At 35.1% G+C, this 15,899-nt stretch overlaps 3 protein-coding genes across 3 annotated transcripts; 1 reads left to right on the forward strand and 2 right to left on the reverse strand.

The window, feature by feature from the left end:
- Positions 1 to 2,932: 2,932 nt before the first annotated feature.
- Positions 2,933 to 3,493, reverse strand: LOC127123833 (uncharacterized). Its single transcript, XM_051054009.1, has 2 exons — positions 3,178 to 3,493; positions 2,933 to 3,036 (listed from the first exon to the last, which is right to left on the reverse strand). The coding sequence occupies exons 1-2, from the start codon at positions 3,491 to 3,493 to the stop codon at positions 2,933 to 2,935; spliced, it is 420 nt and encodes a 139-aa protein (XP_050909966.1).
- A 1,201-nt stretch (positions 3,494 to 4,694) lies between these two features.
- LOC127120584 (uncharacterized) lies at positions 4,695 to 7,187 on the forward strand. The gene is made up of 4 exons (XM_051051059.1): positions 4,695 to 4,838; positions 4,923 to 5,119; positions 5,942 to 5,978; positions 6,127 to 7,187. Exons 1-4 carry the CDS (start codon positions 4,814 to 4,816, stop codon positions 6,987 to 6,989), a joined length of 1,122 nt encoding a protein of 373 aa, XP_050907016.1. The 5' UTR covers positions 4,695 to 4,813; the 3' UTR covers positions 6,990 to 7,187.
- Positions 7,188 to 7,217: 30 nt separating this feature from the next.
- LOC127120583 (G-type lectin S-receptor-like serine/threonine-protein kinase LECRK3) lies at positions 7,218 to 9,900 on the reverse strand. Its single transcript, XM_051051058.1, has one exon. It carries the CDS (start codon positions 9,824 to 9,826, stop codon positions 7,421 to 7,423), a length of 2,406 nt encoding a protein of 801 aa, XP_050907015.1. The 5' UTR covers positions 9,827 to 9,900; the 3' UTR covers positions 7,218 to 7,420.
- Between the last annotated feature and the right edge of the window lie 5,999 nt (positions 9,901 to 15,899).

Raw genomic sequence — 15,899 nt, forward strand, 5'->3', positions numbered from 1 at the left:
TTGCAGGTCTACCCCGTGTCACCAGATCGGAGATCCGCAACACCATATTTGGAGTTCATCGTTATCAATCATGCACAATTCTGGTTCCAGAATGGAACACCTCCAAAAGGTCAGTTTTAAATACCTTTAAATATTTTTATTTGTATAATAATCATTTTTATATTCTTGTTTTAGGGAAATGTTAACTAGTGTCCTAGGGACACTCTTTAAGACCTTAAAATAATAAGTTTTTCTTGAAATTATGCATTATACATTGATAAATAATATCTTTTAGATTTAGGATATTTGACACTTAAAGGTTTCTTAGGACCATACAAGAATGCAATGTATCATCTTGCATATTAAACCTTTAAGCCTCTAGGATTGATTAATAGATTAAGCCTCGCGCACATTGATTATATAAATTAAGCCTCACGTGCATATAATCAATCCCAGGATCCAGATCAATAAATTAAATCTTTAATTATTATCATTTTAGTTTGAGAAGTGTGATTAAAAGAATTTTTGATGTGATCAAAACCACGTAGAAAGTATTACAAGAAATTCTTAATTTCAAGCTTTAAACTCAAATGACTATCATATAGGTTTGTTTTGCACTTCATAACTATTTAAGAAGAACAAAATCAAATGACTTCGGTATTCTTAAAAACTCAGAGAGCATCTTACAATTTCAATTTAAGTTGATGTTAGATATAGGCAGAGTCAGTCTTGACTTTTTAGAGGCATGAGACAAATAAAAAAATGGACCCCTAACAAACAAGAAATAAAAAAAATCATCTATTTAAATTGTAAATAACATCAACAACATCAAAAGTAGTCTTTTATCCATGTAACTAACATTAAAAAAGACATATTCTATTCAATATTATCAAAAATACCATCTAGCTACTTAAAAAAAGTCTCTCTTCTAGCATTTTTTGAAGCAATTTCTTCAATCAAGTCTTCATACTCTATATTATCAAACAAATGATTCTCAATTGCTATCAATGCTAATCCATTAAGCCTTTCTTGTAACATGGTAGACCACAAGGAAGACTTCAACAACTTCAATTTTGAAAACTTCTTTCTGCCGAGTCAATTGCCACAGGAATAGTCAATAAAATTCTATATGCAATTAGTGTATTAGGAAAAAAAATCCATGCCTTTCAAAAATCTCAATATATCAATATGTCCAATATTTCCTACAGGAAATATATATCTTAATAACCTTAACTCCATACATAATTCTTTCCCATCAATATCACATTGCTCATTATGTTTCAATGTCTCTTCAAAATGACTACAACAAGACTCTAAAGTTGCATTGTCCAATAATTGTAAATTTTGAGAAGTAAATAAGAAACCAATAACACTTTCGTATTATTGGTACTGCGTAACTCTCTTATTAAGAGATACAATAGCTTGATCAACAAGATAAAGAAAATAATTAAGTCTAAAAAATTCATTTTCAGATAGCTCGATTGGTGGGGTATTTAAATTCTCATCAAACTGTCTTTTTCTTCGAATTATACGCCTTTGAGGAAATACTGGATCAATATTCAATTCAAGGGCAATTTTTGTAGCATAATTCAAGACATTTTTAAAACTGGTTTCTCTATATTCCTTAAAAAATGAAATCAACCCCTTTATTTTTTTCATAGCAACATCAATAACCATACCCCTTGATAGTAAGAGCTTGCTAACCATATTAATTGCGAATAATATTTCAAACCAAATAATTATTGACATTAAAAACTTAAAATCACCAAATTCATTTGTTGCTAAGGATTTAACTTGACTTTGAATTTTAGAATCAAGATTATTTTTTGACACTTCAAGTAAAGCTTATCTAAAATATGACATTTGAGTTTTAATAGCTTTGACACTATCTACATGACTCTCCCAACGAGTGAATGACAATAATTTTGGAGTCAACCATTTTACATTATCTTTCAAAATTTGCTATCTCTTAGTAGAATTATAAAAAATAATATAAATACGTTGAACAACTCCAAAAAAAATCTTTAGCTTTAGGATAAGAGTTAGTCATATCACACAACGTCAAATTAAGACAATGACAAGCACAATGAGTATAAATGGCTATTGGATTTATGTCTAAAAATTTCTTTTGTACACCTTGATATTTTCCTTTTATATTTGACCCATTATCATAACCTTGTCCTCGCACATCAAATATGTAAAGATCCGGAATTTTCAATTCATCTTGTAAAACATCAAAAAATCCTTGACCAGTTGTTTCATTCACATTAAAAAATCCTAAAAAAGAGTCTTCAACACTAACAAAATTTGAAGAAACATCCACATATCGTACTATAAAAAATATTTGCTCTTGGTGACTAACTTCAGGAGATCAAGTATCACTGAGAAATGCTTTGCTTGTTTGATTTTTCTAATAATTTCATTTTTAATTGCAGAAGCAAGCAAAAGTATTAACCCGTTTTGAACTTTTTGCCCAAGAAAGTGAACATGAACATTATCATCTATAATACGTTTAACTTGTTCTTGGACAATTGGGTCAAACTCAGCTAACATTTCAATTAAGCCTAAAAAATTCTCATTGATATTTTGGTACAATTTCTCATTCGAACCACAAAGGCCAAATTATGTTTAGCATGAAATTTCACTATTGAAATAATTCTTTTTAAAACATTTTCCAGTGCTCATTTTCTTTCTCAATCAACATTTGAGTTGATTTATCAATAGTTTGAAAATTTTGCATTCTTTTATGCAACTCATACCAAGTAGTCATATTGTGAACATGTTCCATGCTCGCCTCATGCTTTCTAAGTCTTTCACCAACATGTTTTCAAGTACAAAAATCCTCATTTGGTAATTGACTTATACCAATCCCTCTTTTAAATTTTTTACAACAAAAACAAAATACTCTATCAAGCTTTTTTGAATAAACAAACCAATCTCTACCACATTTCTCTCAATTTGGTAAAATTCTAGTATACAAATTAGCCGTAAAACATCTAGATGATTTATCTTTAGGATCCTTCACAATAGACACAACTCTTTTAGGATCTTTTGTTGCTAATAAATCAATCATTTTAGACTCAAGAGAATATCATATTGCTAGATCAAATATATATATATATATATATATATATATATATATATATATATATATATATATATATATATATATATATATATATATATATATATATTCACCATTTTCATTAGCATTATCAACATTTGTATCATCTAAATTATCATTTTCAATATCATTAACGTTAGCATTTTCCTCTATATTTTCAGCATCTAAACTATCATTTCCGGTAGCATTAACATTAATATTTTCCTTCATATTTTCAATAATTCCAACATCAACATTCTGATTTTCAACAGAAATTTGTGGTTCTTTTATAATAAATTTATCAAGAGCTCCTGATTGAGATTGAGTTAGATCATCAAGTCTTTTATTTTTCTTACGCTTCTCACATCCATAATAAAACTTTCTAATCTTATGAGGCAATTTAGGAGGCATAGGGAAATAATAAAAAATAATTTTAGAACCTGAAATGAAATTGATCAATCACGCAACGTTGAAGTTGAACTGATAAATTCCGCATCATTGAAATTGAATCGATAAATTAAAAAAATTAAGAAATAATTAATAAATAAAATCACACAAATTACACATATATGTAATATCTAATTAATTAAGTTTAGAAAGATCAAATGAACATTTTTAGAATAAGTTATTTCTTAATCCGAATCGATTATTTTAAATCTAACACCACCCAATGAAAATAAAATACCACATAGATAATAAAGAGATGGTAGCGTTCTTATTTTATAATATGAGTAATGATTACAAAAATTATAAAAGTGCAAAAAGGTAGGTTAAAGTAAATTAGTTTATGATGGCAAATTTTTGATATTGTTTTCTTAATTGACATAAGACAAGCATAGAGTGACAATTTCGATTAAGTTGGAAGTTAATTTAACTTCACAAATTAAATTATGTATGCATAATAATAGATATTAAGAAAAAAATTACAAAATTTACGAAGTATTTGACGAAAAAGTGAGAAAATTTCAAATAAGAGAATGTGATGTCTGAGGTGTGAATAAAAAGATAAATTATTGAGATATTGACTAAACCATATTGTTGGCTATTGGAAAACCTAAAGACTAATTAATATTGAGATAATTTCTATTTTTTAATAATAATTATTGATTTTGTTTTGCTGCACTATTATTGAGCCTATTATTTTAGAATTTGGTTAAGATATTTTTCTTTAGTGATCTATTATTGACCGAGCCGGTTATATAACTACCTAAATAATTTTTTTTGAGGTCCCTATTTTTTGGAGGCCCTGGGCTGTGGGCCTTCTTGTCCGCACCCAATGCCGACCCTAGATATAAGAGTGGTAAAATGGACCATTAATTTTTTATAATTTAAAAAAAAAATCATTTACAAGAAGAAAAAAATCAGTTTAAAAATACCAATTATTTTTTATAATAACTTTACTTTATTTATTTTTAAAAATCTCTAAATTGTTTAATAAAAAAATCATTTATTTTTATATTAATAATAGACCATTAATATTTTTTTGTTGGCAAACATTTTTCTAAAATTTACTTAAAAATAAAATTTTCACACTGATCTAGGGGTGACGACGAGGTTGAAACTATTTGACATAAAAAATGAAAGGCAATTTCAGCCAAAAAGAAAAACTAGCGCCATTTTTGCAGCGCGAAAATTTCAAAATTGTGAACAAATTGATGAAAACCTCCAAAGGAAAAGTGGTTCTAAAACTAAATCAATCATTTCCATTTCTTTCAGCTTCCAACTTGGTCGATGTCGTCGCTTTCGTGTCCTTCTGGTTTGTATCCATATCGTACTAGAATCAATTGCCTGAATTGCGATTAAGAATGAATAATTTTGATCATTTTGATTTGTGTTTCAGAGCCTCCTGATGTTGGAAATTGGTTCTCAAGCTATGAATATGAGTCTCCCAATCTGGATTCCAATTTCACTCTCGAAGAATCCTCTTTTGGAAAACGCAAATCCCTGCATATAGATGAAGAACAAGAAGGGGCTCAAGATGAAGAGGCTGTTAGAGAGAAGCTAGTACAATGTAATGAAGATCGGTGTTTGACCAAGGTGAATATCTTACTCCGCTTTTCTTTTATTAATCTGAAACACTAATGCTAATGAAAATACTGAGAGTTTTGGCTAAAAGAACTATGGAAAACATGCTATGGTGTTAATAGGATGTTATAAAAGTTAGGCTCTCAGAATTTAAGCTAATAAGGTAGGTGGGGTGGTTCTCCGAGGTTGGTTTTAGGGGTGTTTCAGTTGTTTTTGGGTTTATGTGAGGGGAAGTAAGCGGCTTTAGATCTCGTCTTGATCTGGAACTTGTCGAATAAAATTATTTAGACAGAAATGCTTGTCTTCGATTATCTTCGATTATCAGTTTGGTCCTATGCTCCAGGTTTTATTGTTGGACTAGGAGTAGAATCCACTCAAGTGGTTGAGTATTTAGGGGCGTCTTGGGTGGTCAGCTGCCCTCCTTTTGTTTGGCATGTGTTCGTGTCTTCTTCCCTTCAGCTTACTCTCTCCAAAGGTATGCTGACCTTGTGGTTGGTGAAGTGATTGGATTGGAGTTGGCTGTCTTTTTTCTCACCTCGGTCTGGCGGTTCTTTTCTTGCTTCTGTTTCTATCTCCTTCTTTCGTTTTCGTGGTGGTTTGGTTGTACTCTTTCGGCTGCTTTCTGGCGCTAGGTTGTTCCTAGTTTTCTCCGGCCTTTTTTGTTTTAGCGCACTGATGGCGTCCTTTGTTTTGGTTTGTATTCTCTGTTGACTTATCTTTATTTATTTATTTATATATGGTTCCTAATTTGCTATTGAAAAAACAAAAAAGCTTATAAATAGCGATTCACATTATTTTCCTGATTATTTTTTGTGCTTGAAATTTTCTTTACAGAATATGGATTCTTGCAGTTCATGCTCACTCTTCTCTGGTTTGTACTTTTGATGCTTCTTTTAGAATTACTTTTTTGTTCAAAGGATCTATAATTTGGCTGTTATAAACATTTCTCTGCAATTCTTTATTTATTTCAACTAGCTAAGACTGATTGCATGTGTGTATTTTTGTCCCCTTAAATCCAGAGCCTCCAAATATCAGAAACTGGTTCTCAAGCTACAATTACGAGTCTTCAGCGTTTGATACATGTAGTCTTTTAAACGACGAAGAGGTTTCTGACGGGAATAGGTGTGTGGAGGAGAGGTTTGATTTTAAAGTCATAAATAAAGATGAAGCCAAGACCGAGATTGTGCAGCCGGAAGTTTGTGTTGAACACAATAGCTCTTTTGATGTTAGTTATGGAATGAAGAAAAATATAAATACTGCCAATACTTCCCATTTGGAAAAGATTTTGCAGCCATGCATGCAAGTTAAGGAACTGCAACACAGTCTTGGTTCAACCAAGCATAATGAGATGGTGAACCGGAATCGTGGAAGTCCTGGTTGTAATGGAGAAGCACATTTTATGTCATTGAACACTCATACAAGTGCAATGAGACCTCCAAATCTGGTACAAAAAAATGGTACAGAAGAAGCGAAATCAAAAGTTGAAATCCAAGCTGAGAAACTTGACATTAACACAGGTTTATCTAAAAGCTTCTTGGCAGGCAGGTCAGCATGTACTGGAAATAAAGAAAATGATGGTTTTGTTACAACAAGGAAGAAAAGTAGCACCAGAGCAAATGGTGAAAATTCTTGGAAGAAACCAGAAAAGACATTATTGCAGTGTTCAACAAGTACAGGAACAGTTCCACAGGCATGTGAAAAGCGCAATGTTGCAAAGAGAAAGGCATTGACAGAAGCAACAAATCTTCAACAATCCAATGCTATTGAGATTACAGGGAAATGGCAATGCCCACAGAAACGTAAACCGGATAAAGGACCTGCTTTGAAGCAACTTAGGCTCGAGCGATGGGTTCACAAGGTTGAAAAGGTCTCCCCTCAATGACAAAGTTGGGTCATTTCCCAAATGCTGTAGTATATTGGTTGTCTATGAAAGTAGCAAGTTCTATGTTGCAATGGAAAGCAAAATTGCTGAAACATTAGGGGTGTATTACATATACTATCTTGTATTACTCTTGCAATTTGGTTGAGCGGGTTGTGTTATGTGGTTCGTTGAATAATTTTTGTTAGTTTTGATCTACAACTTTTTGGTTATGGTCATGAACTATTAAAATTGATTTGAAATAAGACAACACCTTGAATAACATCAAAGATTCAAAATAATGACAACAATATTGGGTTAGGATGGTATTCATTATGCAGGAACTATACAAATAACAGAAGATAATCATTAACATGCTATAAAGAATTGGTATTGGTTTATGTGAGGTCCTCCTTCTCCATCGATTGCTATTTTCAGGCTTGAAGGAATTGGAGTCAAGGAATTGAACTGAAGGAGAAAGGCGATGGTGGGTTAGGGACTTGAACAACACCTTCTAGCATTTGCACGACCATCCTCATCGTTGGCCTTGTTTCAGGATGCTCAAGAATGCACCAAATTGCTATCTTTATCCACTTTTCTAACCTTCCAATGTCATTCATGGCCTCATGATCATTCTCCACAAGAGCATCTATTCTCCCTTCCATATAGCAATTACAAGCCCAATCTGCCAAAATTGTCTTCTCTTCCTCCCCTGACTCCATCAGCACCACACCTTTTCTGCAGCAAATAATTTCCAACAACATGGCGCCAAAGCTGTAAACATCCACTTTAGCTGTCACAGGAACATTCTTGAACCATTCAGGAGCCACATATCCTCGCGTTCCCCGGATCATCGTACTCGTTCTACTCTGATCAGCCAACAACAACTTGGCTAGTCCAAAATCAGATATCTTAGCTGTAAAGTACTCATCGATGAGTATATTTTGAGGCTTTATGTCACAGTGAATGATGGGAGTGTCACACTCTTCATGTAAATACACCATCCCTCTAGCAATCCCCAAAGCAAATTCAAGCCTTTGATTCCACATGGGTTTGGTTTGTCCAAACAAGATATCTGCAAGACTGCCATTGCTCATGTACTCATACACCAACATTCTATGGATTCCCTCATCACAAAATCCAATCAACCTTACCAAGTTTTTGTGGCAGGTTTTACCAATGGCACTCAACTCGGTCTTGAATTCCTTATCGCGGTCTTGCGCTAACCGATCCAATCTCTTAACAGCAACAACATTACAAGATGCTGCTTCTTTTAACTCACCTTTGTAAACAATTCCAAAGGAACCTCTACCTAGTTCTTCACTAAAACCCTGTGTAGCTTCCTTTAACACTTCATAACTAACGGAACATAAGTTTGTTTCCAAGAGAGTTGCACCTTGGACAACAACCCTTTTCGGCTTCAACAAAATCACAAAGACAATCACAGCCAAGAGTATGCTATTGAAGACAGCCGAACCAATAAGTAGTCCTCGAAGCATCGGCTTAACATCGTCTTTTTTCGAGTCAGTGGAAGGAGAAGTACCTATTTTACCAAGAGGAGAAACTCTTGTTTTGATAAGTACTATATGGCCACCATTTTCTTCCCTTCCATTGACAAGAGGCGATTTTTTCTTCCAACAAGTTTGGTCATTGAAAACAGCAACATCACACATACAATCATGCAAACAAGATTGTTGACACTCCTGTTGAGAATATGGTTGCAGCTTTTCATAATCTGATAAAGGCCAATTTACACCTCTAAGTTCAGTAAACTCATATAAATCTTCCTGCTTCACATTCAATCCTTCACCATTATCAGCTCCACAACCAAGTGTGAAGTTCAGTTGACACCCGCCAAATCGATTACTCGGATCTATCAGTGAGTAACCATAAGGACATTTACAAGTAGGTCTCTGATTGTCCATGGAGCAATAGCTATTATAGCCACAAGAACCACCACCCATTTCATTGGTCACACCATTGCAAATGTTCTCCGGAACATACCTCACAATAGTCCATCCTTGCTTTGCCTTTGTGTTTCTTGGATGAGAATATTGAGTGAAAACTCCATAATAATCAAGTGTTGCTCTATAATAATACAACTTAGGATCAGAATCCAAATTTCCCCACTGTGCACTCTGTGGTTTCATTCTAGTCCCATTATTTGTTTCCACATAAACATCTCCTGATTCATTAAAAACCAAACTCGAAGAAGCCGAGTTAGGAACATCGATTGTATAATAAGATTCGTAACGTAATTGAGTAGGCCATGCAAGTGGACTTAACATGAGATTTTTATCAGCATCATTAAAATAAAGCTGGAACCTCCCACTTGTAAAGTTGTTCTCTGAGAATCTGGAAGTTAAAGTGTTACTTAACCCAAGAGATTGATTAGGCAAAAGGGTATCCGTAGGAAACTCGAAACTTTCCCAAACAGTTGAATTGTTGTTTACAAGAACAAAGTTTCCAGTGTCAAGCATGTTTCCATAGGAAACAACAGCGTTTGGCCGTGCTGTCCAAATGATTGCATCTTGTGGAGTTGTCAAAGTAAGTCCTCCTGATGTTAACTGAATCTTTGATCCAGTTGGTGCTTGTAAGAGATTGTTGTTGTTGTTTGTGTCTCTTGCAGTCCAAACAATGGTTTCATCAGGTATTTTGTTGTACCATATTGCAAGCATGAAAGGGTTTGTTGAGGTGTTAAGTTGGCGAAATCCGAAGGCGAATTCACCAGAAGGTGATAGCCATGAATTATTATTGTTGGTGATGGTGGCGGTGAGTGTTGAGATTGGAGCAATGTCTCCATGGAGTAACATAAGTTGAAGAAAGAGAATGAAAATCATGTAAAGGGTAGAGGAAGCCATTTGTGGTGCTAGAAATTTGTGAAATATGTATATTAATGGTGCAAGTAATTGAATATTATATATCTGTTGTCTTGTTCCTATTTGTTAATTTCAGTGTAACTTCCAAATTGATCAAAGACATACATCAAAAAAGAAAATTCACTGTGAAATGTTTGCAATTGACGTGTTTCACTTTACATGCATGTATTAGAACTAAAATGTTGATGAAAATTCAGCTTGAGAATCATTCAATAATTCACATAGTCACAACTCCTTTTTTACCGTCAAAAAAGTAATCTCTTTTCTCTGTATATATTGTTGACTTACTGCTTAGACTGTTTATTTGCAAAGTTATCACGTTAACAATTTGTCCTCTGTTGCTTTGATATTAACAATGTGTATATATTATTGTTAAGAATCTTACATCAATTCACTTATATTTTTGCAAAAATAACAGGAAGTTGAATCAATGTGAACTTTTAAGTTTTATATTTTTTAATTATATATATATATATATATATATTATATATATATATATATATATATATATATATATATTATATATATATATATATATATATATATATATATATATATATATATAATACGTACATTACAATCCCTTTTCAAGGTTGAGTTAGAACAATTATTAAGAATTGTTCATTTTTAAAATTTTGGTCGTTTGAATTTTTATCCCAAAGATGAACCTAAACTCAATTCTTTAAGGATTGTCAATTCGAAATTTTGGTTGTTTGAATTTTTAGCCTAAAGGTCAACCTAAGAATTTTTTACAAAAATAATCCATTTTTTAAAGGAAATTTCTAAAATATCCCTGATATCAGAAAAAATCTCAAACTACCCCACTTTTAGGAGAAGACGCCAATTCAATTGGTGACTCATCTTAAAAATTGAATGGAGGTGCCAATTGGATTGTCTAGGGCATATACCCTAGCCAATCCAATTGGCGCCCATGTGTATTTTTACAAAGGAGGCGCCAATTGGATTGACACCTCAGTGTAAAATGCAATTTTTTTGGCTAAATGGTCTACGTGATACATAATTTTGAAATAAGACTGTCATACCCAAAAATTACCCATCATTTTTCCTAAAAAAAAAAAAAAAAAAAAAAAAAAAAAACGAAAAAAAAAAAAAAAAAAAGAGAATTTTTTTTTTAATTAATTAATTAATTAATTAAATAATTAAAATAAATAAATAAATAAAATATAACAAATTATTTTGGACTTGGGTCTCCCTCAGTCCAAGCCCATTACCCACGAAATTAGTCTATAAATACTGAAGTTTCAGTAGGGGGAGTTAGACTTGGAGTTAGACTTGGAGTTTACACTGGGAGATTCACTGGAGAAAGAAGGAAGAGAAGCAAAACACTCTGAGGTTTCCTTGGAACAAAACCTTGAGGAAAAAGAAAGAGAGAGAACAGAGAAGGACGGATAGAAACTTTGGCATAGGAACCCTGCCTACCCGGAGAATTCAGAGTAAAGAAACCCTGAAGGCAGCCCATCTGCACCGAAGCCATCGCCGTCCAATTCCCGCTGCCTAACTTATTCCGATACTACAAGTGGTCAATCCCTTCAACCTTGAATTGGCAAACAGGTTTGCGTATCTCTATTGTTTATACTTTCAATTGGCCATATCTACATATATAATGCATCATGATTAAATGTTGATATATAATTTGCTTTCGTATGGGAATTTAAATATGCCTGAATACCCTGAATGTTTGATCATGTTATTCCTGTGATAAAATGCCATAAAATTCAAAGTTCCTAACGTGGGGCTGTTTTCAAATTCAAAATCCGTGGCCGCTCGCTAGCACCTCGCTAGGCGAGCCTGGGGCGAGTATTCGCCTGGCCTTCGCTAGGCGAGGCAGAGGCGAACGAGACAGTAGCTGACTTTTCTATTCTGTTTTTTTTTACGTTTTATCATAGCCATGCATTATTCATCCTATCCTATTTATTGTTGTGATATTTCTCCGGTGTAATCTTCGATTGCACCCTGATTTGGTGTTCTGACATGTTTCTTTTTTTGAGTTTTGTAAAGGTTCACATATCCCAGGAAAAGGTTATTGGCTAGGTATTCCACTTTATTTGTGGGATACCCTTGTGGAGTTTCACCCTAAATTAATTTTTAATGTATTAATTTCTAATGTATTAATTTTTTAATATATTATTTTTAATAATTTTAATGTGGAGTTTCATCCTAATTATATAATTAATTGTAAAACTTTGCCTTTGAATAAGTGATCTTGGACCTCTCTTTGTTGCCTTACGATTACGATATTACGGTCATGTCCCGCGAACGTGGGGATACCCTTAGCAAAGACCCTTCGGTTAAATCATCATAAAATAAATTATAGTCCCTCGGATGTTGCCTTCGAATATACAACTTTGTCCCTCGATGACCCTCCGATGTTGCCTACGGTTAAAAGATGATAGTCCCTTCGAATGCTAAGATATCCTCGTAACTGTTGCCTTCAATGACCTATCGATGACCCTACGATGACCCTTAAACATCCAAAGGATAAAACTACTTATTTCTCAATAATAAGGACAGTTTTACCCTCATAAGGATAGGAAATGCTCATAAAGACCTTGGGTCGGTATAACTCTTAATTGTTGGCTCACAATCTAAAAACAATTTTCACACCTCACACCTTTCAAAATATCCTTAGAAAATCACCACTTGGTATATATTCATACTAGAATCATTACCGAGTTATATTTTTCTAAACAATTTCCAAAACTAAACGAGATAACTACTTTGTATATATTCATACAAGAATCATTACAAAGTTAAATTCTCTTTCCAAAAACAATTTTCCAAACAATTCACAAACACTTTTTTTCAGACAAAAATAATATAAGTGATCGAGCAATTAAGAGCCCATGGATAACCATGGATACAAAGGGTGCTAACACCTTCCCTTTGTATAATGTACCTCCCGAACCCAAAATCTAAATTAAGGTCTTTCCTGTTCTTTTCCACCTTTCCTTATTGGATAAAAGAAAAGTCGGTGGCGACTCTTGCTAACCGCGACATTGCGATAAAAAACACAAAAAGTCCAGTTCACCGTATGACAGAACTGGCGACTCTGCTGGGGAGCCTAAATATTTAAAAAGAGAGGTTACCTTAAAAACAAGATCACTTATTCAATTTGTCTGATTTATTTTTAAGGGATTGCTTGGGTATGTTATGCTTGAGTGAAAGATCCTACACCCGGATCTAGTGTACCTTAGGTAAGTAGCAAGAGATCATCGCGACTGTCCGGCGTATACTGGAATGGTCAAAATGATGGCTACGGTTAATGTGGCACTTTGGATGTCCTGATGTTCCTCATGTTAGTTGAGGAAATATTTGGCATTCGCGTGGTGTCATAAAAGCATTAACCAGACCTTTAGAACCCTAATTGACTCATCCTGGCCATTAGAAAGTAGTGAGATAACTGGCTTCGGTTCCGACTGGAGTTGGTTGAGACTCGATACTACACTCTTTGAGATTGGACTTTAGGGAAGCTTCGGTCAACCACTTGGTGTTGCACTGAAGTGGACTTAAGGAAAGGTCAATGATTTGAGATCCTTCTAGAACCCGGTTACTATTCTAAGACAGGTTGAACCAACCAAACTTCAGTGGGGAGGGTATTTACCTATGGAACTCACGCAAGCCTTAAAACCTAGGAATGATTGTTGTGTGACTTGCTTGTGCTTGTTATTTATCTAACAACATAACATCATAACATCATAACATCATGGCATTGTACTAACCATTTCAAGGATTTAGGGATTTAACTCTGCTAAAAAAAAAAAAAAAAAAGCAAAAACAAAAGAGAAAAGAAAAAAAAAGCTCTTTTTGTTAGTTTATGCAAAGTTAAATCCCGAAAGTCCTTGAAAACATTTCATACATTGCATTGCATCGCATAACAGGTATTCTAAAGGATCAGTGTTCTCACGATTTTCCTATCAAACAGATTCCAGCAGATTCAAACAGATTGAACAATGGCTCTCGAACAAACTGTCAAAGATCTCCAGGCCCATAATGCTCAATTCCAGGAAATGATGCTGAGCTTATCTAAGGGGCAGGAAGAACTGAAAGCTCTTTTGATGGAGAAGAAGAAGGACCAGAAACCTGTGGGTTACATCAACCCGGGGAGAAGGCTTAAGGGACAGGTTACAGGAGTCAAGATTAGAATTCCGAAGGATTCAGAAGAAGAGACCGAGAATGATTCGGAAGATGAGAATCCTAATCTCGTCAATTCTGAGGACGACGATGAAGATTATGAACATGAACAGTACTCTCCGAAGGATGATAAGTACAAGTTGCTGGAAGAACGTATGCTAGCTATGGAGGGGCAGAAAGTGCCCGGTCTGGATTTCGAAAACTTGGGTCTGGTCTCTGATGTGGTCATTCCCCGCAAATTCAAGGTTCCCATTTTCACTAAGTATGATGGTGCCTCTTGTCCTCAGATGCATCTAAGGGCTTATGTGAGAAAGATTCAGCCGCACACTACTGATAAGAAACTGTGGATCCATTTCTTCCAAGAGAGTCTGTCTGGCACACAGTTAGAGTGGTATTATCAGCTTGAGAGCTCTAACATCCGCACATGGACTGATTTAGCAACAGCTTTCTACAAGCACTACCAGTATAATTCTGAGTTAGCGCCTACTCGGCTACAGCTACAAAATATGACTATGGGCTCTAAAGAAAGTTTCAAAGAATATGCTCAAAAGTGGAGAGATTTGGCTGGCAGAGTCAAACCCCCTATGACTGATCGAGAGTTAGTGGACATGTTCATGGGTACACTGACTGGCCCATTCTACAGCCATCTACTGGGAAGTTCCTCGTCAGGTTTCACTGAACTTATCTTGACAGGTGAACGGGTTGAAAGCGGCATTCGAAGTGGAAAGATACAGGCAGCTACTTCTGCAAGCACCAAAAAGTCCTATCAGGGAAAGAGTGAATCAAATGCTGTGTACAGTGAGAGGAAGCATAACAAGAAGAATCGTGACCATACTGTTGGGGCAGTTACAATTGCCGCACCGCCATCTCAGAACTTCCAACACAGACAAGACAGGTCGAGAAGACAGTTTACCAAGATCAATATGACTTTAACCCAAGCACTGCAGAGTATGTTAAAGGCCAATTTGATTACCCTCAGAGGCCCTCCTGCAAATCCCAACACTACTTCTCCTCGTTATAATCCCAACGCCAGGTGTGCCTATCACTCCGATAGCCCCGGGCATGATACGAATGATTGCTGGTTGTTGAAGAACAAGATTCAGGATATGATCGACGCTGGAGAAATTGAATTTGATCCTCCGGCGACCCCCAATGTCATCACAGCACCTATGCCTAATCATGACCAGAATGTTAATGTTGTGGACGACAATTCTCACGTTACTGACGTTGCTGATTTAGCATCTCCTCTCCTGATCGTTAAGAAGAATTTATTGCAAGCTGGTTTATTTCCAGGTTGTGCTGAAGATTGCGATCTCTGTGTACTCCGACCCAATGATTGTTTGAAGTTGAAGAACGGCATTCAACGGCTGATGGATGATCGTACAATTCTATTTGAAAGGGTTCCTAAGGTGGACAACTCTATTGAAGAGGTATCTGTGATTGCTAGGTCCAAAGCTCCAGTGAAGATTACCGCTACTAGAGTGCCTGTGAAGATTACCGCTGAGCCCAAAGTGGCTCCCCTGATTATTACCGCACCTGGCCCCGTGCCATATTCCTCCAGCAAAGCTATTCCGTGGAACTATGGAGGCGACGTTTACATCCATGGCATAAAGCAAGTTGGTAGTTCTGCTAATCCTAATGATATTGTGGGGACTAGTAAAGTTACTCGAAGTGGAAGGATCTACTCCCCAGAAATCTCACCTCCCGCTCCCGAAATTCGAGGAAAAAGACCAGTCAATCCTCCTCAGTCAGAGACATCGGTCGAAGTTACTTCTGAAGATGTTGCCAAACAGGAAATGGAAGAGATGCTGAAAATCATCCGTAAAGAGCGATTTTGATGTAGTGGAACAATTGGGGCATACTCCGTCTAAAATCTCAATGTTGTCCTTGTTATTATCCTCTG

The sequence above is a fragment of the Lathyrus oleraceus genome, chromosome 2, assembly GCF_024323335.1.
Source record: "Lathyrus oleraceus cultivar Zhongwan6 chromosome 2, CAAS_Psat_ZW6_1.0, whole genome shotgun sequence".
Lineage (NCBI taxonomy): Eukaryota > Viridiplantae > Streptophyta > Magnoliopsida > Fabales > Fabaceae > Lathyrus > Lathyrus oleraceus.

Excerpts from the sequence above, each read along its gene's own strand:
- LOC127123833 (XM_051054009.1), bottom strand. The coding sequence starts at position 3,493 with ATGCCTCCTAAATTGCCTCATAAGATTAGAAAGTTTTATTATGGATGT. Across the intron at positions 3,037-3,177 it reads TGATAATGCTAATGAAAATG|CAACAAAAGATCCTAAAAGA; the intron begins GTGAATATATAT and ends TTGATTTATTAG.
- LOC127120584 (XM_051051059.1), top strand. The coding sequence starts at position 4,814 with ATGTCGTCGCTTTCGTGTCCTTCTG. Across the intron at positions 5,120-5,941 it reads AAGATCGGTGTTTGACCAAG|AATATGGATTCTTGCAGTTC; the intron begins GTGAATATCTTA and ends TTTTCTTTACAG. Across the intron at positions 5,979-6,126 it reads TTCATGCTCACTCTTCTCTG|AGCCTCCAAATATCAGAAAC; the intron begins GTTTGTACTTTT and ends CCTTAAATCCAG.
- LOC127120583 (XM_051051058.1), bottom strand. The coding sequence starts at position 9,826 with ATGGCTTCCTCTACCCTTTACATGATTTTCATTCTCTTTCTTCAACTT.